We start from the raw sequence: 26,944 nt of genomic DNA on the forward strand, positions 1-26,944 counted from the left end.
ACTGAGGATTTTCTGTGTTGTTTTGCCATGGTTCAGAGCAGGCAGAACAAAATGCCTCAGGAAGAGAAAGAGGTTAATCTGACAATTAATATCTAATATTAGACCTAGCAAATGATCTGAATAGAAAGGATATACTATTCCTGCTATCAAATAGGCTTCAATACTCACTATAATTGAAGTCAGCATTGTTATGATGCTACTGTATGCACCAGTGGAAGCATGACAGGATGGAACTTCTTCAGTCAAGTAGTATGCGTAGGGCACCAGCATACCCAGAAGGTTGTATTTCTTACTCAGTAATGCTGCTGCTGGAAAAGAACAGGTGATATAACAACAAACACGTGAGCAATGCTTTTCCACTTCTCTGGTATCTGCCCAAGCCTCACTTACCCTTCACAGTAACATATTCAGAAAGCAGCCTGAGAATGCCAAATACCTAAAGAGTAAAGGCTATGAAGAAGCTGTTGCTGAAGAGGGACTGCCAGTGAGGTCAGGCCTTGGGATCCACATGGATTCAGACCCAGTGAATGAGAACTTCCTACAGAAACTAAGTGGGGCAGCAACTACACTTCCAGCCTAGGCAGGGCAGAATCAGTGGAAGGGATGTGCTGTAACCTCAAGGCTTGTTCTTTGATTTTAAAGATCAATTCTGTTTCCTTTAAACTATCAATCCAAACTCTTCTTAATTAGCTTTTCAAGGAGAAAGGGTTAATTTTGTCACAGAGACCAATATTTAGGTGCCCCATCCCTTGACTAGTGACCTCGTCTGTCATCTTTTTCTTACAGCAGTGTTGCAAGCTGGATTTTTTTGCTTCTCCTGTGTTAGTATGCATGGCATTTTTGTTCTCTAGCTATATTTCACTGATTGCTATTCTAAACATATGATCTCACTGGAGTAGCAGGTACACTTGGAGCCAAGGCAAGACTAACTTTAACTATATGTGAGTTTAAGCTTTGAAGGAAAATAAATATGTGTCTTATCATAGTTAATTTCTTTGGGATATATAATGAAGATTTTGACATCACAATCTGGCATTTTTTTCTGAGTAGTTAAAATACAAGGAATGAGTAGAGTGTACCTTAAAATTATTCTCACAATTGTTTTTAAAGATATATTTGAAAATGCTCACATTTTTCCTATAGAAAGATATGAAATTTTGGGAATATTTGAGAAAATGAGAAAATCTTAGAAAGATATTAATGGAAGTTTATGAAATATTGTATGAGTTTCACATTGTTTGAGAGATATTAAGATCATTGTCAGTTGATTAGCAGTCTGTACATAATGAGGCAACTCAAGTTTTAGCAAGCATCTCAGGCCCTACTGAGTGACTTTTTTCATTGCAAACTACAACTTGATACTGTGATATAGCTGATGCAAACACAGTTATGTTCTGCTGATAATTTCAGACTGCCTGACAGACAGATGAATACAGAAGGATACTTCAGGTATTTAACCAAGTGGATCCTGTATTTTACAAAACCATAATAAAGGTCCTATTTACACTCTTAAATCCCTTTCCATGTGACTCCACATGCATGACTAATGCGGCTACTGATCCAGGGGTGAAATGCAGGCTAAGTGAATTCCCCAGCAAATTCAGGTATAATAACACAATAATAGTAATGATGGAAACATTATAACACAATGTAACAGCCCGCTATATTGTGGTAATCCTGTAATGCATCATTGTGAAAGCCCATCATGGGGCTTGAATACCCTGTTGCTGTTGTGATTGACTGCAGTGAGAGCTGTATGCCCTGCTGCTAAGTTTGGCACTGGTTTGGGATCTTAGGGAAAGACAGCATCTTAATGTAACTTTCTGTAAGAGATCTTGGCCAGGGTAAATCTTAAGGGCCAGGTCTCAGTTCTTCCCCACTTATATAAGATATGCCTCAGACATATTACAGGCCTTAGAGAAGGAGCTGCCTTTTTGTTTTCCCAGTGCACAATCAGCTAGAGAAACTTCTTAAACACTGAAGCATAAGCTGTCAGGATGCAGTGGTTCAGCTGATGTTGTTTCAGATCTCAGTTATTAAGTCTGTACAGGAACAGATGTGGGGAATATGCAGAGACATATATTCCCCTCATGCACACCAAGCTGAACAGTCAGAATAGTCTCCATCTGCCAAGCAGGGAAGAGTAGCTAAGTGGAAGCCCTTTATCTGGTATACATTTTCTGCACATTGAACTGGTTTCCGTGCAAAGAGGTTGTTGTGCTGGATAGTATTTGTGTAGACGTTTGGTCCTTGTCTTGCCTCAAATTTCTAGACTATATTAGCAGAAGAGGTGGTTTGTTCTGCTTTTACAGTGATATCCTAGAGATTTTCTATCCCTTTATTCTCCTTCCTCTGCGTTTTGTAGGCCAATGGAATCCAGGCCTGGTTAGAGACGCATTAGTCTATTTTTAAAAGTCCAGAGCTTAATGTTAAAAGTGATTCAAACTTCTTTTTGACTTTTCTTTAAAACCTTGATTTAGATTTATATCTATTTTATTTTATCTTATATATTCAAAATCCTATAAAAATGACTAATTCATCTACTGTTTGGTCTTTCCTACTGTTTCAGACTTGAACTTATCATGCCCCATTTTAGGGAATATGTATATTTTATGGTACAGATAAAAAATAAGTATAAATAGCCACATTTCAATAAATAAGGCAATTAAAGCAAAGATTACTAATCCCAGTGGGCAAATAAAATACTCTTTTTAAAAACCTCAGGAGTTTCCGTTTCAGCCCACTCCCATGCTCTGCAATCGCATGCATCACTCTTTCAGAGTCAGTAGAGTGATGAAGTATAAGACCAAATACTTAATGTCCTTATTTGTGAGGGCCCCAGTTCAGTAAAAATCTTACATGTGTTTATTCATGAGATTATTACTGAATGTGGATTCTCACAGAAATCTTGTAATTTGGGAGAATGAAAATGTATTTTTCAAGCTAAGCATGGAATGAAAGAAGAAACCAAGAAAGAAGTGCTTAAGAAACTGAGATCCTAAATACTCACTCAAATAATCTATTTGATTATAATGACAAGCATATTAAATCTGGTTTTGAACTGCAAAAAGTCTTGCAAGGCTGTGTCCAGTTTTTGTTAAATTGTACTTTACAGGGCACTCCCAAATGTATACATGAAAGCATTGTGCCTTTCTTTACCGTTCAAATGCTCTGCTGATAAAAGCTTAGGGCTTTTCAACACAGAAAATTTAGGTCGTCTTCTTTTTTGTTTGGCTTGACCTAATTTCCAGCCTCTTTCAAATCTCTCTTTAGAACCCATCTTTTGCTTTCTTGTAACTTGTTTCCATTGTAGAGAAGACTGGAAGCTTCTGCTGAATAAAGGACCAACTCTAGTGAAGGCATGTTTATTTTCAGCCTCAATTTATAGTTCTTCTGAGATAACCAGCAGGGCCTGTTCACCTCTGATGTAGAATCTTTTGATTGGTGCATGAAGGAAACCCACTGACTGTGTCCTTTAGGAGGCATGAATTATCAAAGTTCTCAGAGAGCTGATGTGCAGCAAAGAAAGGAACATGTTTTAGTTCCGGCATTTTGGGAAGGTGCATACATAAGTCTGGCATTACAAGGGCTCTGCTATTAGAATTTTTATGCCCTTTGCCAGACTTGGATCCTCTGCTTATAAGTGCAGCTGCAGTTACTGATACCCCAGCAAGAAGCAGACATTTCTCTCTCAGCAGTAAAATATTTCATCTGGACGATTCATAGACTTGGGGGAGGAGGATTTGTTTGTTTCCTTTTTTTTTTTTTTTTTTTTTTAAGTCAGTCAAATAATACATCAGTATCAGTTTTCTAGTCCCTTATAATGCCTGCTTTCATTTACCTGGCATAAACTTACTCTTTTAGGTTTTGCACTTTGCAGTGATGTGTCGTTATGCCTGGACATGAGCCCTATTGCTGGTCCAGAACTGGTTTGACTACCATTTCATGTCCTCAACACTGTTATTAAGTCAATTAACAGAGGGAACTGCAAAGTCATCCATGTTATTACTGCTACTGCATGCTCTTCAAAACATATTTCATGGATATGATCCTTAAGAAGTGGAGGTTGACAAGGAACTATGTGTTATAGTGCCATGCATGGCTTGATGCAGTGCTATAAACAGGTTCAAAATCTGTTCTGATTCAAAAGTGTATCTGCAAAGCTTACCTTTGCTCCAGGAGAAATTTGACAGTAGTTGCCAACTTTTGCAGGTCTGTGTGAAGAAGCTAACTGATTTGCTTGTCAACCTTTTATATGCCCGGGCAGTATTAGTAATTCCATTTTTAATAGGCTTTGCAATACACTTTTCCTTTTTAATGCATTTCATAACATAACTTGCCTGTTTAGCCACTGTGCACTATAGATATGAAACTGTTGTATTTAGAAAAGATCTATGCTTTTACTTAGAAATTATTTTCCCTTTAAGAGCAACAACAACAAAAAAAATAAACTGATGTTGAGTCCTTAAAATATGTACTTAACTCCAGTTTCCATATGTAAAGCTAGCACAAAATGCTATTCTCTAGCTTCTGCTTACTAAATGTCATTTATCGTAACTTACAGTGTAAATGAAACTGAATCTTCTTTTGAAGCACCCAGAAGGTATTGTTTCTGTTTTTAGTGTATCATAATACACTCATTCATTCCTTCAGAATTTCCTCAAACCTTCATCTTTGTAGCCTTCAGCCGTCTCTGTGTTTTCTTTTTGTGTTGATGATCATTTACCTTATGATTAACCGACAGGTTGTGTTAAACCTAGTGGATCCCAATCTTCTCCAGCCATTGTACCACTACCTCAGTCTTGTCTGAAAGATGTTCAGTGCTCTCAGCTCCCATTTGACATTGCTGGGAGTTTAGTGTGCTCCATATCTTGCATGCCAGGACTTCAGATGTAAGACGTCATTACATGTACTCTCCCATGTGATTGCATATTTTCTGATCAGCACTGGGTTTCGTGCTGCTTGTAACCCAGTTTGACAGTCGTGTGATGGAGCAAGAAAGGGAGCTGGTTGTGCTCCTGCTGAAGGCAAGTGGTGACTCCAGCCCTAGCTTTAGAGAAAGGGCCTGCAAGTTGAAAAGGACAAACTAAACTGAAAACATGTCATAAATGATAGAGAAGTAGTGGCACACATAGCTGTGGTTGGGAGCCCACATCATGATTTGCTACCTGATAACCCTGAAGGCAGATTTCATACTAGTGCATACTGAACTGCTAAAACTCCTAAAATTCTGGGGATACTACTGGCTGCTTCTAACTAGCTATTTCTCATACTCTAGCACCTTCTCTCTCAGCAATTCCTAGATGCTTACACACAAAGCTGTATCAAATGGTTGGTTGGAAGAAATACTGTCAAAGAGACTGAGAAGGAAGATGGGTGTTCAGATCCACAAGCTGGTACCAGTTCACATCACCTTCCTCACATGTCTTGGGCATCTTAGGAAAATGTCTAAAATGACATGACCTTTTTTGCTGCTGTACATAGGCAAAACCACCAGACGTAACGACTCTTCATATCCCTATTTAACACATCATTAGGTATTTAAACATGTTTAAAGTATGTCTAAAAAATACTTGGGAGATTATAGTGATTCCTTCCTAACCTGTATTGAACTGCCCTCTTTTCCAACATCATATTAATCCACTGAAGATCTAAAGACTTAAAGGAAAAAAGCATTCACTAAGAAAGAAGTATTTTGTGTGTATGGCCATGTAAAAGAATCTAAAAGTTCAGAAAGCAGCAAGTCAAGTGTACCAATGCCATTAGAACAGTGCCTTTTCCTTACCTGTTATGATGTTAGAGAAAAAAAAAAAAAAATCTATTCTTGTGAGAATTTAATTATTTTGATTATTTATAATTTGCCTTTGGGTTGAAATTTCACTTACTAGATTGAGGTAGGTACCATCCATGTATAGAATAGCATACAACTGAGAGTGTAGATTTTGCCATCAGGTGAGAGTGGGTGCTGTTCTAACAGAAGAATCTAACTTAAAATCCTTCCCTTCACTTTTGTAACAGTTGCTTGGCCTATGTGTTTCACTGTATTTCTATGAATGCACATTCATAAAAGTAATTTTAAACCAATTTTCAGACATTTCATAATATGGATGCTTTGCTTTTTACTAATGCTCTTTATCTATCTGCAGCAGAAACCGATACTCAGTGGCTTATGCAGCTCAGAAGCCGTGGCTGCTGAATGCAACTGTGGAGGAAAACATTATCTTTGGGAGCCCATTTAATAAGCAGAGGTAAATATCAACTCCCTTGCAAAAATAGCTGGCAGCTTCTTCTAAAGGGTTTTTTGGCTTCTCCTTCTGGAAGAAGTTTGTAGGTTCCAAAAAATATCAATGGACAATAACACAGAGAGATTTAGCTAACCTGACTTTACCCATGTCAAGGGAAGGTTTCTGTTTTAAATCAGTCTTTCAAGTCTCCCCTTCCAACCAGAGTGCATGTCTAAGATGTTTGTGAGAAATCACACAACAGCAGTGGCTCTCCATGGAATACAGCGGAAGCCATATGTGTATTTTTCAAGCAGCTAAAGTTAGGTGAGATGAATCCCATCTTTGAAGACTACTGACATGTTTTTGTTTTGTTTAATGGAGCCTGAGGTTGCCAGAGGAATCTGGAAATAGGGATTCTAGGCATGTTTCCACTGAGTTTATGTGCTAATCCTGCTGTGATCAAGTTACTGGAGTAGCCACTTTACAAAAACCCTGCATGTATGAAGATAGGGTGCCTCAAGAAAATAACCTTAATTCTTCCTTGAGAAATACAGGAGAAAGGAGTGTGAAAGCTGAGTTACATGGCTTCTGTTGTTCCTATCCAGCACTTGCTTCCTGTGTTCTTCGAAAAGGTCAGCTGACAAATGCAGTGGAAAAAGTGACTTGGCTCGAGGAAAACAAATTGCTGATGTTTTCAAAGGCAACACTCTCTCTGTTTAAAGTTATTAAAAATACATCTCATTCGTCTCAGAGTGCACTTTGTTAACATGTATGACTCCATCCTATTTGGTAAAAGTTAGCAAGTAGCTTAAAATCCAGATAAGTATCTAAAATTTCAGGGACCAGATGCTTCAGCTACTGCATCCGTCAGCCTAACTTCAAGCATACCAAAAGGGCCAGGCTGAATTACACCACTCAAATAATCTCATTTCAGCAGATCATCTGCAATACCCCACAGACCTAGAAATCTAACAACAAATTTCACGGTTTTGCAAGTGTTTTCCTGGTTCTGGCAAGATCATAAGGATGTATTTGTTCTGTAATATCACACAGAAGTAAATGAAGGGGCATCTAAAAGGGAAAAAATAATAGCACATTGAAAAATGGCTTCAGATACTCTGGAGTCCAGCAAAGCAGCTCCATGATAAGGAGGAATGTACTCAATAACTTACATAATTGAATCTTTAAAAAGCAGGCTTGCCAATAAAGATCTCTAATAAATGTCAAGTTTTAGATGCTTAGTTTACAATGCTCCATGATTAGTCACTGAATAATCATTTTGCCCCATTAATTTTTTGCAATTACCCGACCATCAGAGCCATAATAACTTGGCAGTAAATTCAAGCTGGAGGCTTTTATGTTAACAAAGTAAGTGGCTGATTAATCAATTACAATGCTCATGTTGTTTTTACAGGTACAAAGCTGTTACAGATGCATGCTCTCTGCAGCCTGACATTGACTTATTGCCATTTGGTGATCAGACAGAAATTGGAGAAAGGGTAAATAATATAAATGCGGTTTTGTCTGCTTAAGACTAAGTATTAAGAGGGTGCTCTCTGATGTCACTCAGACAGATCAAGTCTGTATCAGGCTTCCAACCTGACAGAGAATTGTAATACACCAGGAGTTACTGAAAAAGAGTTGAAACCATTTTCCTTCTCCAGATGTTTCTCAAATGGTATTTTTTTGATGAGTCTCCTATGTTCTGTCTGCGGAATTTGATGCTAGTATTGGTTGCATTTTTCAATCTAAGAAGCCTTCTGTGCTTAAAGAAGCTCTTCATAATTTACACTTATCCATAATTAGTTGCTGAGTAATAATTTTTCTTCTGATGTTATATGAGGATTATGTTTGTTTATCAACAGCATTAGCATTTTAATGAAGCTTTTTATTTTTATTTAACTCTACACAGTTGTAAAGAAAATCACATTTCCAAAGTCCTATCATGATGTTTATTCAAAGATGGGTATTTCTCATCCATTATATTCATTAGGGGATTAATTTAAGTGGCGGACAACGACAGAGAATCTGTGTAGCTCGAGCACTCTATCAGAACACCAACATTGTCTTCTTGGTAAGATTTTTCTTTTTCACGTGGAGCATGGAAAGTTAGTAATAAAACTGTCATTCGTTATATTTAGCTTTAGAAAAATGTATGTTAGATTAGAAAACTAAAGGGACTTGTACTGAACTCCAGATCCAAATTATAGAGTTAGCAAATAAACATCCACCAGAGGCAGCGTCAGCACATACTGGGAGGCTGGTGAAGGTGGGATTTCCTACAGAGATTAGCACTGGAAGAGTAGAACAGATTGTTTTAACTTCTGCACAGTGTCAGTGGTGACCTGCTATCAACATAGTCCCACTGAAATCAGCAGGACTTCTGATAAGAAAAAGCACCATAATACAACTACTTGTGAGCAATGAGCAGACTGAGGGTTCAGCACTCTCGTGCAGAGTGCTGTGAATTTGGACAAACTTTTCCTTCTCTGTTACTTATTTCAGGACATGTCAGGAATTTCAGGAGGTTATTGTTCATGGAAGGGCTGTTTGAGCCTCTTCAAAATCAACCAAGAACTTCTATTCTTAGAGAAAAAGTGTTTCCATATTAACATCCTTATCTGTCTTTTTAGTAGCCACACTCACTCAAAGACTGACACATCTGCAGCTTACTTTGGAGGACATTAGAACAGTTCCTAACTCTGCTTTAATTTTACTGTGTCAGTTTCCCATCAAAATTAGGCCTAAGTTTGGCTCTGGATCCTGGCATTCTCAAATTTGTATGAGTAATTTCAGTTCTGGTTTTCCTGAGCAGGATGACTCCATACTGTCAGTGTGGCCCTAGCACTGAACACACCTAGATGTGAAAAACTGAGTCCATTGCTATGAACTGAAGAGCAATGGATTATAGCTTACTTTCATAGTGCAGCTTTCTGACTGGGTCTAAGCCATTAGAGTGATGAAACGTTTGTAATAGCAAATGCTTTCTATTAAAAAGAAAAACTCTTGAAAGAAATAAAACCAATTTTTGTATCCTGTTCTAATATATTTTTTTATTTTTATTTAATTACAGGATGACCCATTCTCTGCACTGGATATTCACCTAAGTGACCATTTAATGCAGGAAGGGATTCTGAAGTTTCTGCAAGAAGACAAGAGGACTCTTGTTCTGGTGACACATAAGTTACAATATCTACCACATGCTGACTGGGTAAGAGAAGAGATGCCATGATGCAGATTTGCTAATGAGGAACGTCCACTTGAAGTTAGCAACATGACACTTAATGAGATCACTACGTTTCTCTGTAATAGAGTCTCTCCTTCTTAATTCCATATGTCATGTGGCTAACTGCCACTTTATATAATATAGATCTTATAATAGAAGGAGCAATTTTATTTTTATATTATTTGTGCAGGTTTTTTTTATTGAAAGCCACCAGAGAATTACGACTTGATTGAAAATATGACTATTACTTATTATGTCTTGCCCATGCTTTTTACAAGTACAAGTAAGCATGGCTTATAGAAATTTATCAACTGTGTCAACAAACTGAAGAAGTTATTAATAAAATACTGAATAAAATTAACACAGAAATTTCCATAATGGTAATCTCACCAATACTGAGACATGTGGTAGTAGTAGCCTGGGGAACATAAAGAAGGACTACAGAGCCCTGGGGGAGGTGGTTAGGGCCTCTGGAGCTCAGATAGTCTTTTCATCAATTCTTCAGGATACAGGGGAGGACGTAAAAAAAGCTAGGAGGATTAGCCAGGTTAACTGGTTAAAAGGGTGGTGTCATAGTCAGGGGTTTGGGTGTCTTGAACACAGGACCCAAGCTTGTAGACCAGGTCTAGTGGGGGCTGGTGGAGCTGGTCTGATAAAGAAGGGAAAGAGCAGTTTCGGTAGGAGGCTTGCCAGACTGGTCAAGGAGGCTCTAAACTAGATGTGTTGGGGGGAGGGGGGCATCATTCCATCCCAACACACCCAGTCAGTTGTCAGCACCTATAATAAATGCTCGGAGCAATGTAGAGATATCCCAGCCGCTCCAGCCAATGAGCTGGCTTCAGTTGGAGCTCAGCTCGGATGCCTCTATACAAATGCCCGTAGCATGGGGAACAAACAAGAGGAATTAGAGATGTGTGCACATCTATGGGGGTATGATATAATAGGCATCACCGAAACATGGTGGGATGGCTCCTATGACTGGAGTGTTGGAATGGAAGGTTACAGGCTCTTTAGAAAAGACAGGCCTGGCAGGTGGGGAGGGGGAGTTGCCCTTTATGTTAGGGATAGGCTGGAGAGTGTGGAACTGTGTCTGGGGACAGGTGAGCAGTCCACAGAGAGTTTGTGGGTCAGGGTTAAAGGGAATATCACTATGGGAGACATTACAGTGGGAATCTGTTACAGACCGAGTGATCAAGGAGAACCTGCAGATGAAGCACTCCATAGACAGATAGGAAAAGCCTCATGCTCACAGGCCCTTGTTCTCATGGGTGACTTCAACCACCCTGACATCTGTTGGAAGGACGGTACGGCCCGGCACAAGCAATCCAGGAGGTTCCTCGACTGTGTGGAAGACAACTTCCTTCTGCAAGTAATAGAGGAGCCAACAAGGAGAGGTGCCATGCTTGACCTTGTGCTCACCAACAGTGAAAGGCTCGTTGGAAATGTGACACTCCAGGGCAGCCTTGGATGCAGCGATCATGAGATGCTCGAATTTGAGATCCTCAGGACAGTGAGAAGAGCATGCAGCAAGCTCACTGCCCTGGACTTCAAAAGAGCAGACTTTGGCCTCTTCAGGAACCTGCTTAGTAAGGTTCCATGGCATATAGCCCTAGAGGGCAGGGGGGGCCAAGACTCTTGGTTGATATTCAAGGATCACCTACTACAAGCTCAGGAGTGTTGCATCCCAACCAGAAGGAAGTGCAGCAGGAGGGCCAGGAGACCTCCTTGGATGGATAAGGAGCTCCTGAGGAAAATTCAAATGAGAAAAGAGGCTTATAAAAAGTGGAAGCAAGGACAGGTGGCCTGGGAAGAGTACAGGGATGTTGTCCAGGAAGCTAGGGACCAGGTTAGGAAAACTAAGGCCCAGTTCAAATTAAACTTGGCTAGGGATGTTAAGGATAACAGGAAGGGATTCTGCACGTACATAGCAAATAAAAAACAGACAAGGAAGCTCTTGGGAGAACTGGCTACACAGGATTTGGAGAAGGCTGAGGTTCTGAATGACTTTTTTGCCTCGGTCTTCACTGGCAAAGGTTCTGACCACACCACAAAAGTCTTGGAAGGCAGATGCAGGGACTGTGAGAATGAAGACCTCAGGTCCACTGTAGGAGAGGAACTGGTTTGAGACCATCTTAAAAATCTGAACGTGCACAAGTCCATGGGTCCTGATGAAATCCATCTGCGGGTCCTGAAGGAGCTGGAGAATGAAGTTGCTAAGCCCCTGGCCATCATATTTGAGAAATCATGGCAGTCAGGTGAAGTTCCCAGTGACTGGGAAAAAGGAAATATAACCCCCATTTTCAAGAAGGGGAAAATGGATGATCCAAGGAACTACAGACCAGTCAGTCTCACCTCTGTGCCTGGCAAAATCTTGGAGCAGATTCTCCTGGAAGGCATGCTGAGGCACATGAAAATCAACGAGGTTCTTGGTGACAGCCAGCATGGCTTCACTAAGGGGAAATCCTGCCTGACCAATTTGGTGGCCTTCTATGATGGGGCTACAGAACTGGTGGACAGGGGTAGAGCAGTTGATGTCATCTACCTGGACTTGTGCAAAGCGTTCGACACAGTCCCAGGCGACATCCTTGTCTCTAAATTGGAGAGACATCAATTTGATGGATGGACCACTCGGTGGATAAAGAACTGGCTGGATGGCCGCACACAAAGAGTTGTGGTCAATGGCTCAATGTCCAGCTGGAGACCAGTAACGAGTGGTGTCCCTTGGGGATCGGTGTTGGGACCGGTCTTGTTCAACATCTTCGTCACTGACATGGACAGTGGGATTGAGTGCGCCCTCAGCAAGTTTGCCGATGACACCAAGCTGTGTGGTTCGGTTGATATGCTGGAGGGAAGGAATGGCATCCAGAGGGACCTTGACACGCTTGTGAGGTGGGCTGATGCCGGCCTTATGAAGTTTAACCATGCCAAGTGCAAGGTCCTACACCTGGGTCAGAGCAATCTCAGGCACAGCTACAGGTTGGGCAAAGAATAGATTCAGGGCAGCCCTGTAGAGAAGGACTTGGGGGTGCTGGTTGATGAGAAAATGAACATGAGCTGGCAGTGTCTGCTTGCAGCCCAGAAAGCCAACCATATCCTGGGCTGCATCAAAAGGAGCGTGACCAGCAGGTGGAAGGAGTTGATCCTGCCCCTCTACTCTGCTCTTGTGAGACCTCACCTGGAGTATTGTGTGCAGTTCTGGTGTCCTCAACATAAAAAGGACATGGAACTGTTAGAGCAAGTCCAGAGAAGGGCCACGAGGATGATCAGGGGACTGGAGCACCTCCTGTGTGAAGACAGGCTGAGGAAGTTGGAGCTGTTGAGCCCGGAGAAGAGAAGGCTGTGTGGAGACCTCATAGCAGCCTTCCAGTATCTGAAGGGGCCTATAGGGATGCTGGGGAGAGACTCTTCATTAGAGACTGTAGTGACAGGACAAGGGGTAACAGGTTAAAACTTAAACAGGGGAAGTTTAGATTGGATATAAGGAGGAAATTCTTTCCTGTTAGGGTGGTGAGGCACTGGAATGGGTTGCCCAGGGAGGTTGTGAATGCTCCATCCCTGGTGGTGTTCAAGACCAGGTTGGACGAGGCCTTGGGTGATATGGTTTAGTGTGAGGTGTCCCTGCCCACGGCAGGGGGGTTGGAACTGGATGATCTTAAGGTCCTTTCCAATCCTAATGATTCTATGATTCTATGTGTTGTAGGATCCAAGTCAGTGATATGGTATCTATGTTGCTGAGTAGAGGTATTGGCTGCTTTCCTCCCTAGATCATAGCAATGAAAGATGGCATGGTGCTTAGAGAAGGGACGCTAAAGGATATCCAAAACAAGGATATTGAGCTATATGAACACTGGAAAACCTTGATGAATCGCCAAGATCAAGAATTGGAAAAGGTAAAAGGGAGCATTTTGGGGAAGGATGATATTTCTAAAAAGAAATCATTTTCAGTTAAATTCTGAAAAAAAGCCATGTCAGAAAGCAAGTTTTAAATTAGACACTAGGAAAAAATAACACATAAACTCTAAGGAACTTTAAGGACTGGAATAGATTGTCTAAGAAGTATGTGATATATCTGTCATGGGTGGGAAGTATAATTCCATTAAGGAAACGTGCTTTTGTAATATGGTACACAACTGATCCTTTGCTGGGGCAAAGGATGGAGTAATAGTCTTCTTAAAGTGTCTCTTAGCCTTTTATTCTGTTATTGCCATGAGCATTTACCTAAAAATTATTTTTGAAGTTTTTAACTTCAGAAGAGTGGGAATGAAAGAATAGAAGAAAGAGAGAGGGAAGTGAACAAAGCAAATTTTTCTGAAAGATAAATTTTAAAATACTGTGCTTTCACATTCTATGAACTAAAAGATCCAAATAAAGTCTCTTTGAGGTTACTGTTGGTGCGACCACAGTGGCAGGCAGATAAGCTCTCAATGAATAAATTTCTTTATTACAGGATATGGAAGCTGACCAGACTACCCTTGAGAGAAAAACCCTTAGAAGGGCCATGTACCCCAGAGAATCCAAATCACAACTGGAAGATGAAGATGAAGGTATGTTTTATCATTTCACCTTATTTTCTTTATTACTGTGTTTCATTCTCTTTTCACTTGAATAGCTAGCAGTTCTTAGCAACGAAGTATAAGGATGTTTAATAACATTTGATATCAACAGTGGAAAGTTCAATACTTCTACTTGTTAAAATATGACTTTGTTTAAGGGATTCTCCATATGTTTGTCAACAATTATGCAGCAATTAGAGTGTGCCAAAAGAAGTTAATTTCTTGCTAACTCATACTGCCTAGAGTTATTGAGGAGCAAGACAGAAGTAAAATGAGTGGAAGAATTGTAACACCTCTAAAGTGGGGCAGGAAGCAGAAGAGTTGGATATTAGCAGCTGGGAATGAGACCCATCAAGAACATCCCTGGGATGTTAGACCAGGCCCAAAAGGAGTTGTCATCCCTGACAAGCAGAAAGCTTGTGCTAGGGAAGAGAACAGGCAAACTGCAGCCTTCACCTTAACTCAGCAGGAGTCCTAATTGCAGGGATTATCACCGTCATGTTGACTGGAGTGATCACAGAATGGCCACTGGCTATTAATAGTGCTTCCTTGTGATTCGTCTGGCAATGCTCACAATGGATTGCCATCTGAAGTCATAGGTCTTTAGATCCTGGATTGCTCCATTTTGAAGAGATCCCCAATCACTGTACAATAGGCAGAGCTGGAGCCAGAGCCCTTAAGATGGAAATATTTTGTTGGCTTCATGCTTCTTTGGCAGAGCTGAGCAGAGCACCTTTTTCTGTGTGCAGTCATCAGTACACTTTCTCAGTTTAATTCCTGAGGAGTTTAGGTTGAGGTTATTCCCAAGCCCCTCATTTCGGTCGGTGGAAGAAAACTTTGACAAAAACCTGTATCTTCATTGTGGAGTATGATAGAAAACACGGGAAAAAGAAGGCCACAGAAGGCCTGCAAAAAGCAGACATCACATCACTCAGATCAGAAAACACATAACAGAAAACAATTTCTTCAGGACAGAAATATAACCTGGCACTGCATTCCAGGTCATCCATACTTATTATGTGACCTAGGGAATGTACACAAAGTCTCTGTGTCCCCAGAAGTGTAGAATTTCACCTTTCAAGAAATGACAAAATCACTAATTAATTTTTAAGGTTCAAAATAAGAAATGAGTGGAAATGCTGTTAGTTCAGGGCTGTCAAGAGCAAGTCAGTATTTTTCTTCCCCAGGCACAGCCTTTAAGCCTGTGAGATGTATACTTATTACTTGGAAAAAACCAATTTTTAAATGTCATGTTCATGCACCTCTGAAATACATATTTCCTGTGGCAGCAGTCGTCCACCAGTTGTATTTCAGTATAATGGGAACTATTATCATTTTTTCATAGTCAAAACTCTTGAATAAAGGCAATATTCAACTCTCATGCAACAGATGATGGAGACCCTGGATAGAAAGGTTTGGGTAGCTTTCTAGAATCTTCCATGCTACCCAAAGTGCTCTGCTGACTGTATAATAAAAGCAGCTGAACAAATTGGGAAAGGCCTAGTGTCTACTATAAATAGTCAGTACTGAAGACCTGATTTACAAAAATATTAACAAAATCTATAGAGTTGTGCAAAGAGCACAAGGGCAGTCTTATGAAAATATGTCTGAAGTGTTTGTTTTAAATGACAAATTGAATTTTGCCATTAAAACTAAAATTCAAAACAAAAGAAGTTAACCAAATCCAGTAAAACCAAATATAATTCCTAATATTGACTCTGTGCTAACTTGATCAAATGTCTGACTCACAGAGGAAGAAGAGGAAGAAGATGAAGATGATAATATGTCAACTGTCATGAGGCTCAGGACAAAGATGCCATGGAAAACCTGCTGGAGATATCTAACCTCTGGAGGATTTTTCTTGCTCTTTCTGATGATTTTCTCAAAGTTGTTGAAACACTCAGTTATAGTGGCCATAGATTACTGGCTTGCTACTTGGACATCCAGGGACAATGCAAATGAAGTCAGGAATGCTGACGATGATAAGAGCACAAATAAGGTAGGCCACATCTTGATGCTTGACAGGGCAAAAATAGAAGAAAAATATATGTTCAAAAGTAATTATTTGCTGTTCATCTAGAAGCCAGCTAGACTGGACAGATACATATACTGAGATAGATTATTATATAGGATGGATGAATTGTTCATGCTAAAAAATAAGAGAATTCAAATTTTATTAATATTTTCAAACATGCAAAACTGAAACAGAAGCCAGTGTTTGATGTAAGAAAAATGATTTTTTGAAGAAATGAATCTCATAGTAAACTTTTTCATCTGTATTTTTTAACACCTAAGTCAATGACCCCATTTTCCTAAGTACTGGCTCTCCAGTAATGTCCTGTCAAGGGGAAAAAATTAGTCTTCAAATGTACTGCTTAAATACAAACTGCTTATAACTGTAAATTTGAGTCATATACAAATATCTCACTGGAATCCACTTAGTGTACTTTCAGAAGACTTAAATGTGTTGTAACCCTGGTAGATTAGTTTGGGATCTGCTCTGGGAATTTTTGTGGTGCTTGAATTTAATAAAGTGGAACTTTCTAACATCTCTCAAATGCTTTAAATCTTGAGAGGTTCTACTTTGGTTGTTTAAGCTTCTTGACTTCAGTTTGTGTACTTTTGTATTTGTCCAGTTAGTCAATCTTAACAGTTCTAAGTACTATGACTTCAAGGTCTTGAAAGTTACTCATCAGTAGGTTGAGGGATCTTAGTACTGCCAGATCTTCTAATTATGTGAACTTAATGAATTGCAGTTCCATCATAGTTCTTTTATTTATGAAAGATTCTATTAACAGAATTATGTCATGTAAGAAATGTGACATACTAGCTACTTGGTACCACATACCTTGGGAACTTCCTAGTGGAAAAGAGAAATGTGTGTTTATTTCTAGGATTGATTTATTTGTCATTTTATTAGACTTATCATGTAGCTGTCTTCAGCATCCTCTCTGGAGCAGGAATTGTCCTTTGTCTCATCACATCTCTGACTGTGGAGTGGATGGGCCTCACAGCAGCCAAGAACCTACACCATAATCTCCTTAACAAGATCATCCTTGGGCCAATTAGGTACAACAAAAATAATGTTCCTCCTGAAGAGTTACAGTCAATGTTATAGTCGAAACCTATTGGTTTTGTAAATGGGAGGTTAGTCTTGTGAAAAGTTCTTGCAATTGCCCTGTTTTTTTCAAGCCCTAAAAAATGGAAATGACTAGTAAGATCATCAGGAGAAAAAAATCCATGTAAAAGCATGTGAAATTCAGCTGAGTTCTGGTGCCCAGTACTATGCAGGAAGGTTAAGTAGCAGCCAGGGAAATGTCATAATCTTTAGAGGGGATCTTCAGTCTTGAGGGAGCATGGATGAAGGAGCAGAATGAAAGAGCAGGAGGCAAGATGGTAAGTTTTTGGAAGAGGAGACTTAGTTTTTGGGGAGAATGGCAAAAGAAGCATTTAGAAAGTCAGGATGCAGACATTTTGATATGTTATTTATCACTTGGTTTTAGAAAATGGCTGCACATAGCTCTGTGTTCTGTCTGACTGGGCTCTTTACCCAAAACTAGAATTCCTTTTAAGGTAACTTTTTGTTTCTAATTTTTTCAACAGATTCTTTGATATGACTCCATTGGGGCTAATTCTAAATCGCTTCTCTGCTGATACAAATATCATTGATCAGGTAGACATATCAATACATTCTGTTTTATTACATCTTGGCTTTGTAAATTTTCATTTAGCTACTGAATAAGGTGATTTATTAAAATATTCAGTGGAGAAAGGCAAAAAGAAGCTCTGGGAATGATAATAGAAAACACAAAATAGAAAGCACACACATTAGTAATAAAGGTGGGTAACTGTTAGAATAGGCCTGGTGGGAGATGGTGGCTCTTAATTTCCTCAGATGCAGTCTGGTTGCTTATGTTGGAAGATATGGATTAGAAAAACACTAGATTTTGGGCTCAAAACCATATAGAATATAATAACTAACTGTATGGGGTTATACTTGACAAGTAAATGTTGCATCCTGGCTGTAGCAAATGTGAATTTACAACATTCAGGGAGAGAAAGGGATGCTTTCACTATGGCTCTGAATTAAAATGTCTGGATGAACAATAATCCTGAATGTAAGGGTGATGAGAACATGGAAGGAAAATTACGAGGCTCTGAGAAAGAACATTCTGTTCCTCTAAATATTTGGGATATCAAGAATAATTTTCTCTTTCTATCCAGTTAAATGAGGTGCAAATGTCTCCTATTTCCCTGTGATCTTTGAATCACTGACCTTTAAAAAAAAAACACTACTGACTTTTTAACCCTTGCTTATTTTAATAGTAAACACACAGAAATATAAAGGCTCCTGACATAAGGAAAATCAGTGAGCACAAGGTGATATCATTCCTCTTTCCCTATGGTCCTCTATAGAAAAAGGCATATAGGGGTATTACCAGTGTCTTTTGTGTTATGTATTTCACTCTAGCACATTCCACCTACACTGGAGTCTCTTACCCGGTCCACCTTACTGTGCCTGTCAGCCATCGGAATGATCTCCTATGCCACTCCATGGTTCCTTGTTGCCCTCGTGCCACTTGGGATAGCATTTTATTTCATCCAGAAATACTTCAGAGTTGCTTCCAAGTACGTATTAAAAAGCTGACCCGAAAATTTCTTCTAGAAAAAAATTGTACATAAGAATTGCGATGTATTGTGAAGCTATAGGAGCTAGTATAAGAAAATGGCCATGGCCATTGGCAAAATGGCAATGGCAAAATGGCAATGGCCCACTTTTGATCCTGAAATGATTGTGAAACATACAATGGAGGATGTTTCAAGCTGATATGACTACAAATGGGGTATTTGGGAAGTAATACTAGTTGTATCACTTTTGTACACCATTGGCTGTAGAGTCAGATGAGCATGAAGTTTGTTAATCAACTGAGCCAGCTTGCATCTGGTCAAAGCTCCTCTTTGATCTTTTGAGGGTTAGTAGAGAATGGAAAATAATTTCCTGGATAACATCAGTCATGGATTTTTCTTCATATTGGGAAAAAAAACTCCACAGAATATAATTCCCACTGTACAGCAACATTTCATATTCAGAACGGCTTGGCTGGTTATAAAGAGTACAATTTTTTAGGAGAACGAGTGTGATGATTTCTTAGTCATGCTTCTAGTGCTAAATTAATCACATAATTTGGTAAAACATCTTAAGAAAGCCATTAGAAGTTTTTTCTTAAATTCAGTCATGATTTATAGCTGGATTTATTCCACTTTCTAATACTTAAAAATACCGATCAAGGTGCCTGCTGACCATCAGGGAAGGCAGAACAGTTAGCAGCTGTCTCTTCTGGTCCTGTCTTTGCAGTAGGCACAGGGTAAAGTATTAGCTGCTGTTTTGCAGTATCCAGTTAAAAGACACAGTGATTTTCAACTGAGCATAGCAGTACAGTTGGTTTCACAGAGAAAACTCTTAGGTAGCCTGAGAAATAATTGTGTCAGTTATTCATCTTAAATCAATGGAGCAGGAGGGGCACAGAGTAACATGTCAATTAGTTAGCTTCACCTTACCCTACTTTTCGTCACCTTTCCTCAGAATTTATAAGGAGATTTATTCATGAGAAAACCCTACAATCAGAAAGCACAAACAAAAAATGTTTAATTCTGAAATAATTTGCTTAAATTCTCTGATTTTTTTTCAGAAACTTTGTTCTTTCCCTCCTGGGTTTCCAAAGTAAAGCTGTATGTGGCAGTACACCAGGTCTCAGGGTGGCTGAGGAATCAGCAGACCTAATTTTTGGTTTTAAAGCCATTGTAGTCTTATGAGTGACACCCTGTCTTGCCTCACATAGCAGTGCACACAGTTTAAACTTCTTACTTAAGATACACAAAAGTAGGCAAAATCTGATGTATTAGACCTCAGGGAAATACTACTATTTCTTTATTTAATATATGAGAGTAAATTCTCCATCTGTCTCCAAACTCAGTTTTCCCACATGCTGTACTAGTAGTCATACCATGCAAGACTGCAAAAGGTTAATCAGCTTAAATCAGCACACACACACATACACCCATTGGCCCTGCAAGTGCATAACTACCTCACCCATTTTATTCCCTTATAGTTTTCTGGCGAAATCTATCAGCAAATGCTTTTTTTCCCTTTTTTTTTTTTTAAATCTGTTTAAATTGACCTCTCTTAAATCATTTGTGAGGCATTCAAGGCTGATTTGTGTTCTTTCAATCCATAACAGAAATTAATATATCCAATTTATTTCTAGAAAAAATAGTCTTGGGAAATGTAGGATGAAGGAATAGCTTCAGCCAGTATTTATAACTTGGTTGCATGCTGTACTTTCTAGGCATATAAACTTCACTAATTTTTAGAAATGCAAATATTTACAGATTTCTTGTAGCACTTTGATTCTTTGTTGTATATTCCACTATATCTCTCAAAAACTTCTGTGTATTCTCCATCACAAATTTGAAAGAGGGCATACTTATCATCAAAACATAAGCAGCAAATTCAGTTCTGTATACTGTAACATTCAGCATCATGGAGCAGTTATTTCTCCTGGCCTAGCTAAAACAGTGTGCATAGTAAGAGTTTGATAAAGAGTTTAAATATCTAAAGATTTGGCTTCTTTTCTGTTTATACAACTGGCTGCTATGCCAATGGCAGAGTGTTAGAGAAAGATGTATTTGTCTCTGTGGTTGGAAAACATTCCTGTTTCAGAAGACTGGAAATTTAGACTTACATATCCTTGTCCCATGCATGTCTTGAAAACACCATGGCTGAATAATTGAGGAAATTTCTCATTCATATTATTTCTCTGTCATTGCTGTCTCTATTTAACCAATGTGGTAATGTTAACACTACTGTTATACTTTACGTTCAGCATTTTGTGCTATTTACAGATACTCAAAGCAACGCAAGGTTTATATGGAAAGGCATCCTTTTTGTTAGGCCAGCAGATAGAGTTGCAATAAAATAGATATATTTACAGATATACAAACTCTATTTTATACCTGATCTAAGAGCCACAAATAATATGCTATAAAGTTTAAAATCAGCTGTTCTAAATTTAAGTAATTATATTAATAAATTAGAATGTTTGAGAAGAAAAGGTAATTAAGATCTGACTAAAATGGGCAGCAGGTTCTTATCCAGGAGAGACATGATAATGTCATTATCACTGTGGGACAAAGAGAAGCCTAGGTGTGACTAAAAGCTAAGTCGTGGAGGAGCTGGGAGATGATTCAAAGGCTCCTATGGCAAAAAGGAAATGTGATATTCCCATGTCAATGTCTTTCTATACTACAGAAACACTATTTTGTGCGATCCTGAAAAGAATATGTGCAATACATAAAATGTCTGTTCTTGTCTGCTATGCAATAAAATTTCTACAAAGATATTCACATTGTAATGGCTGTCTTGTTTTCCATACTCCAGGGACCTCCAGGAACTTGATGACAGCACCCAGCTACCTTTACTCTGTCACTTCTCTGAGACAGCGGAAGGCCTTACCACCATTAGAGCATTCAGGTGAGAAAAATGAATGATGAGGGAGGCTTGGGGTTTGGTCTGGCCCATGAAGCTTGCTTGGAGCATGTCTGAGGGCAAATTGTTGGATTTGGTAAACTTTAAATAAGACATCTCAAAAAAGAGAAGAGATGTTGTTTTCCTATTGCTTTGCCATGTCTCTAAACACTTGTGCATATTTTCAGGAGCACTGATTTATCTATATGGCTTTTACACTCAATTAAAGATTATGACCTTTTTAGGACACAGTAATTAAACTTATAAGGTGTCTAGTTTAACCATGCCTTACTTGGACAGCAGGGAGCAGGCACAGGCACCACTTCTTCAGACCCTCCTGCTACATCCCATAAGCTGTGCTATCCAAGTACACCTGAACAATTTCTGTATTTAACCCACTCCTCAGTCAGGCAAACATCACTGTACCACTCTCCAACTGTAAGTCAGTATGCAACATTGACAGACTTTCCAAGAAAACTACAGCAGAACAGAACTTGATGTTAGTATTGCAAAACCCAGCCTGTCAATCAAATCTGAAAACTAAATTCCACAAGATTCAGAGAATTTTTCCAATTTTCCATGCATAAATTTTTTTCTCTACTTCCTACAAAAAGTATGGGCCAAAATCTCCTCGTGTATTCACTACATTATAGCTATCATGACTTTGCCAAAGTGCCAGCTTGATGTTACTCCTCAGTAAGTGTAACTTGTGTTCATTCTGTACAACTTAGTATTTCGAGCCAGTGGATATGTGCTATTTACACAGCTATTTGATCAATTTTAACACTGTTTCATCCCTTCAAGCTAGCTTTACTCCCCAAGGTATTAGTACAGTGCTGTGGCAGGATAAGAAAAAATGTTGCTATGTTGAAGAGATGTGAGCCAGTGGTCAACAAGAAACGTTTTAACAAGCTTTATCAACCAGAATGATATATTGAAGCAGTAATTCATAATTAAGGCCTGATGCTGATGTATGCTGAGTGCTTCCTGAGAGGTTCAGAGTGGCCTTTCATCACATTATCTCCTGAAAAAGATGGAGGAGCTTAGCACTTCTTGGGAGTGGTTTAACCTTTCCTTACCTTATGAAAAGACAATGTCGGCTTGGATGACAGAGAGCAAGAGAGAGCCCCAGGGAAGGACTAAGCATCATAACCATCACTTGAATATTCCAGGATCTCTGGTGCTAATAAAATCCAGTTCATTTCCCTGCCTGTCCTCCACTGTCAACCAAACCTGAAGTCCCTGGTGTTTTTTGTCAGCAGACTCATATTTACTAATACTCCTGTTAGTCATCCTCTGCAGTTTTAGTTCAGTATGTTCCAGGATAGAGTAGTCCCTCACACAACTTACCAGAGTAAGTTGAATTGGATCAGAAAGCAATTTCAGTGACCTTTGCTGTTTGTCATCTGACAGGATAAAAGTCTAAAACTGCCTAGAAGATGAGCTGGATGTGGATGAAAAGATACAGATTGAGCATGTCAGATTTTCCGTTAGGAAAACAGGAGTTTTGCTGCCAGAAAAGCAGACAAACAGAATAGTCCTTGCATCTTTGTTCCTCCCAGCGTCACTCCTGTTACCAGTTGTTGTTTTAGGGAGGTCGCTTGCCATGTTTACAAGCTGTGCGGAAGGAAACAGAGTATCAGTGGGGAAAGCAAATAAAAGTAAAAAGCAGTTTGTGGCAGAACAGGTGTTACAGGTGGTTCACAGCAGGGCCTGAGACTTTAAAATGAAAGAGCTTGCCATGATAAAACAGATGATAATCTGCTAAATGAAGTTCAGATAGTTTATTCAGGTGGGGGCATTTAAGAGACAGTAGAACGTGAAACAACAAAATGGTTTCCATCTGCCTGCAGGTCATACCTGAAGTACTGCAAGGTGCCATGAATACGCTTACAGCAACACAGAGTTTCCCCACCTTTCCCAAAGTGCACTTCAGCTCTTAGCACTATGACATCCTTGCACTGCTTTTTAAATGTGAGAGACATTACGTGGGGTACAAAGAAACAAGTGACAGTGTGGAGGTTCCAGCATTCATTTTTGTAATTCAGGAATGATCTGTAGCTCTCCCTCATTGCAGTTTTTCGAGTTGCTCAGGCAATGTGTGGCTGCCTGAGAAAACAGCTGAGCTGAGTAGCTGAAAGGCACTGATCTACTGCTCAATCTACACTCTGCATTAGTTGAGACTTTAGAGATGTCACTCCTGTTGAACACTCCTGAAGCTGGCCAGGTAACTGGCTTGTGAGGAGAAAGTGAGGGACCATGGCAGCACTCACCAGTGAGAGGACTGGAGGGCAGCAGCAGCCACAGTCCCCAGCTGTGGAAGTGGATATTCTCTGGGGAGTAAAACCTGTCCTTAGCATGTTGGCACTTTTGTCTCTTTAAAGGGACAGGCTCTGATCCAAATCTTGTTGCACAAATTCCTCGCTGCTGTACGTGTTGCTCCGCCTGGTTAAGGAAAGCCTTGGCAGCAGGTACAACTCCTTAGGGAAGAGTTTTTAACCCAAAGTCTGGTAAAAGCAGAAGGGATAGAAAGTTTTGGTTTGGTAGGAGGGGAAGGACAGAAGTTTAATGCTTAATCCTTGTGTGTATGAGTGTGTAATGTGTTGTAACAACCTTGCTCTTGGCAGGCACGAAGCCAGATTTAAACAACGTATGCTGGAACTAACGGACACGAACAACATTGCCTACTTATTTCTATCAGCTGCCAACAGATGGCTGGAGGTCAGGACGGTACGTTCAGTTTCGTCCCAGCCGTGGTTTTGAAACCTTGGAAGCAAACAAAGACTTTGCCTGATGCAGAGAAGATGATAATGAGAATTAATCTCACGATGAGATTATACACACTGTTCCTTAAAATAGATCAGGATTGTTTATGTTAAACCCATAAAGGTTTTTCAGCTGCCTTGGCCAGGAGTAAGAAAATACAAGTCTCCCTCATCTTTTGCTGTTGTGATGTCTAGCGCCTGAAGAAAGTGCAAGAACAAACATTTACATAACTTTAAATGAAGTTTGCTCTACTACTGTGCAGCATCTGCAGACCTGTTGCAGCAGGAGCTACTTTTAAAGCAGAGCATGGCTATTTAGTAGCTTTGTGCCGTCATTCTGCCAGGTCTGTTCTAGGCACCGCTGATTTTTCAGGTCCTGAAGTATCTCTCTAGTAACAGGTTTAATCCCACAGCTGTAATTTAAACCCCTTTTTTGCAGTGCCCTTACTGCAGCCATGAGGCCATACCCTCTGTGATTTTTCTGATCAGTATCATGAAAGATGGCAGAACTAGACTCCAACTGAAAACTAAATGAACGTAGGGCAAAACACAGCCACTGCCAGTGGGACAGGCTCCTGGGTTTTACAGGGGCTCCCTAGGGACAGCACACATGGAACTTTTCTGATCTGCAAGCCAAGAGACGCAAGCAAAGCCACTGTGATTTATTTACCTGACACTGAAAGAGCAGTGAATAAACAGAACAGTGACCTGATTCTGCTAGACACAAGTAGTAACAGGCATGATTAATCTTCACATCAAAGCCTGTATCCTCACCTTCACGTCCTGATATGCTGGTGGAGCAACAAAGTTGTGCTCCATTTCTTATGGTGGCAAAACCTTCCCTTGTGCATGAAGCTTTCAGATTCCTACAGCATTCAAGATCAAGCTGAACTTGCTTCCAAATCAAGCTAGATAAATAACAGAGCAACAGTCAGTCCTGGAATAAGCTGTGATGATGCCTGTTAATTTCTCATAGTCTTAGGCTTTCTTACATGCAGAATTAATTTGATCAAAGCTTCATCATTGCTTCATCATAGCATTAGAAATAATGAGGGCTTGCCAGGGAATAGCTCATTTAGGCCTGCCTAGTGTCACAATGGTACTGAGATCACTCAAAAGTTTGCAGGATTTAATAGCAAGAGCAAAGTCCTGTCCCAGTTGCTGATGGAGACTTGAGACCATTGTGCTTCTGCGAGTCTGCCATCTGCTCATCAGCACTTTTTACAGACAGATGAACTAGGCAGCCCTTGTTTCAAATCTCAGCAGGAAAGATTCCAGGCAGAATATTATCAGACAGGAAGAAAAAAAAAATGGATGGAAAATGCTAACCCTGTAGTCCAAAGTAAATATAATGCAGGGAGCAGTGGGAATACCAGCAGTCTCATGAATCAGGCACCTTGACAACTGCATGAGATCACATGTGGCATTCACTTCAAAACTGAGATGTACATCAAGAAGATGGGTTCAAGCTCCTGCAAAGCTTGTGAGAAGTCAGATCTTTCTAATACAGCCTACACAGCAATTTCTTTAAAGCAAGTCATCAACATGCAACAGAGCTGAGATCCTTCAGGTATCTACCACGGAATCACTGTGAAACTCCAAGTGCTGTGGCAGGAGCAAGGCTTAGTAGCCCATTTGCAGCACCACAACTACACAGCTATACGGCTTTCAAAGTCCACACTGCCAACACCCACATGGTGTTTCACTGCAGGCTGTGAGTGTATAGAAGGCTTAGGGATGCCTTCACCATGCACAGTGTCCCCTTGCATGATGTAGACACTGTATGTCAGTCTGCCCACTTGTGCCAATAAAACATGTTGCATGACCTGTATAAACTCTTCCAAAATTCTTCATGAACTCTGTGCAGTCACCGATACTTCTCTTTTTTGGGAAGGTAAACCCACATTTAAGAAGACGTGAAGAAGAGTAGAGATTGAGGAACTGGTTTAGTGGTAGGAATTAGGGGTGGAAGAACTGTTATGCCATTATTATATTTTACCATTTTATGAGCTTATTAGATTTTTGGGGTGGACACAATAAAATACCCTAGCCCAAATGGATTTCTAGAATACACTGGCCTGTCTCACTTGGCTTCAGCAACTTCCTTTAGAGTGTTTCAGGTGGGGCACCAGAACCCATAACCTTTTCCAGGAAAAAAAAGAACAAAACAGAATTAAGGACTAGGTATCATTACAGAAATAATCCTCAGTAAAGTGAGTCTGCTTTATGACTAATGAATCTTTCTCTCCCTCTCCTTCCAGGATTACCTTGGTGCTTGCATAGTTCTGACTGCAGCTGTCACTTCCATCACCGAAGGACCTCACTCAGGGTTTGTGGGGCTGGGTCTCCTGTATGCTCTAACGGTATGTACCAAGGCAAAGCGTAAGAGCCTTCAGACTAATGTATTCATTTTATAATATTTTAAAAACCACATATACATGGTTATCTCCCAGCTTTCTTAATCTTGAAAAAAACAATCTTGCAAATAATGGATTCAAGCCAAAGCTGAGAGAGTTCAGGGCAACTTGGACTTGCTTCAGTTTTTATGAGCCAATTAAAAAAACACAACCATTCCCAGGCCCCGCGTGCTCCCAAGCAGAGCAGGAAAATTAAAAATGCGTAAGAGGACCTGCTGTGCACCCTGTTTTGCA

The 26,944-nt window shown here is 39.9% G+C and overlaps 1 protein-coding gene across 9 annotated transcripts in view; it reads left to right on the forward strand.

The window, feature by feature from the left end:
* Positions 1 to 26,944, forward strand: part of ABCC9 (ATP binding cassette subfamily C member 9) — a 73,884-nt gene that overhangs the window by 34,538 nt on the left and 12,402 nt on the right. For 3 of the 9 annotated variants that reach the window (XM_062616861.1, XM_062616860.1, XM_062616859.1), the window contains 15 exons: positions 1,411 to 1,449; positions 4,565 to 4,603; positions 6,147 to 6,248; positions 7,639 to 7,723; positions 8,218 to 8,298; positions 9,298 to 9,435; positions 13,215 to 13,340; positions 13,898 to 13,994; positions 15,755 to 16,002; positions 16,924 to 17,072; positions 17,607 to 17,676; positions 18,475 to 18,632; positions 21,442 to 21,534; positions 24,156 to 24,258; positions 26,555 to 26,656. In XM_062616861.1, coding sequence (XP_062472845.1) covers positions 1,411 to 1,449; positions 4,565 to 4,603; positions 6,147 to 6,248; positions 7,639 to 7,723; positions 8,218 to 8,298; positions 9,298 to 9,435; positions 13,215 to 13,340; positions 13,898 to 13,994; positions 15,755 to 16,002; positions 16,924 to 17,072; positions 17,607 to 17,676; positions 18,475 to 18,632; positions 21,442 to 21,534; positions 24,156 to 24,258; positions 26,555 to 26,656 — 1,630 coding nt within the window. The remainder of the gene's footprint in view (positions 1 to 1,410; positions 1,450 to 4,564; positions 4,604 to 6,146; positions 6,249 to 7,638; positions 7,724 to 8,217; positions 8,299 to 9,297; positions 9,436 to 13,214; positions 13,341 to 13,897; positions 13,995 to 15,754; positions 16,003 to 16,923; positions 17,073 to 17,606; positions 17,677 to 18,474; positions 18,633 to 21,441; positions 21,535 to 24,155; positions 24,259 to 26,554; positions 26,657 to 26,944) is intronic. The other 6 variants (XM_062616864.1, XM_062616863.1, XM_062616862.1 and 3 more) reach the window with 5 other exon arrangements.

The sequence above is a fragment of the Pezoporus occidentalis genome, unplaced genomic scaffold (genome assembly GCF_034315485.1).
Source record: "Pezoporus occidentalis ecotype Australia unplaced genomic scaffold, CSIRO_AGI_Poc_V1 ctg19, whole genome shotgun sequence".
Lineage (NCBI taxonomy): Eukaryota > Metazoa > Chordata > Aves > Psittaciformes > Psittacidae > Pezoporus > Pezoporus occidentalis.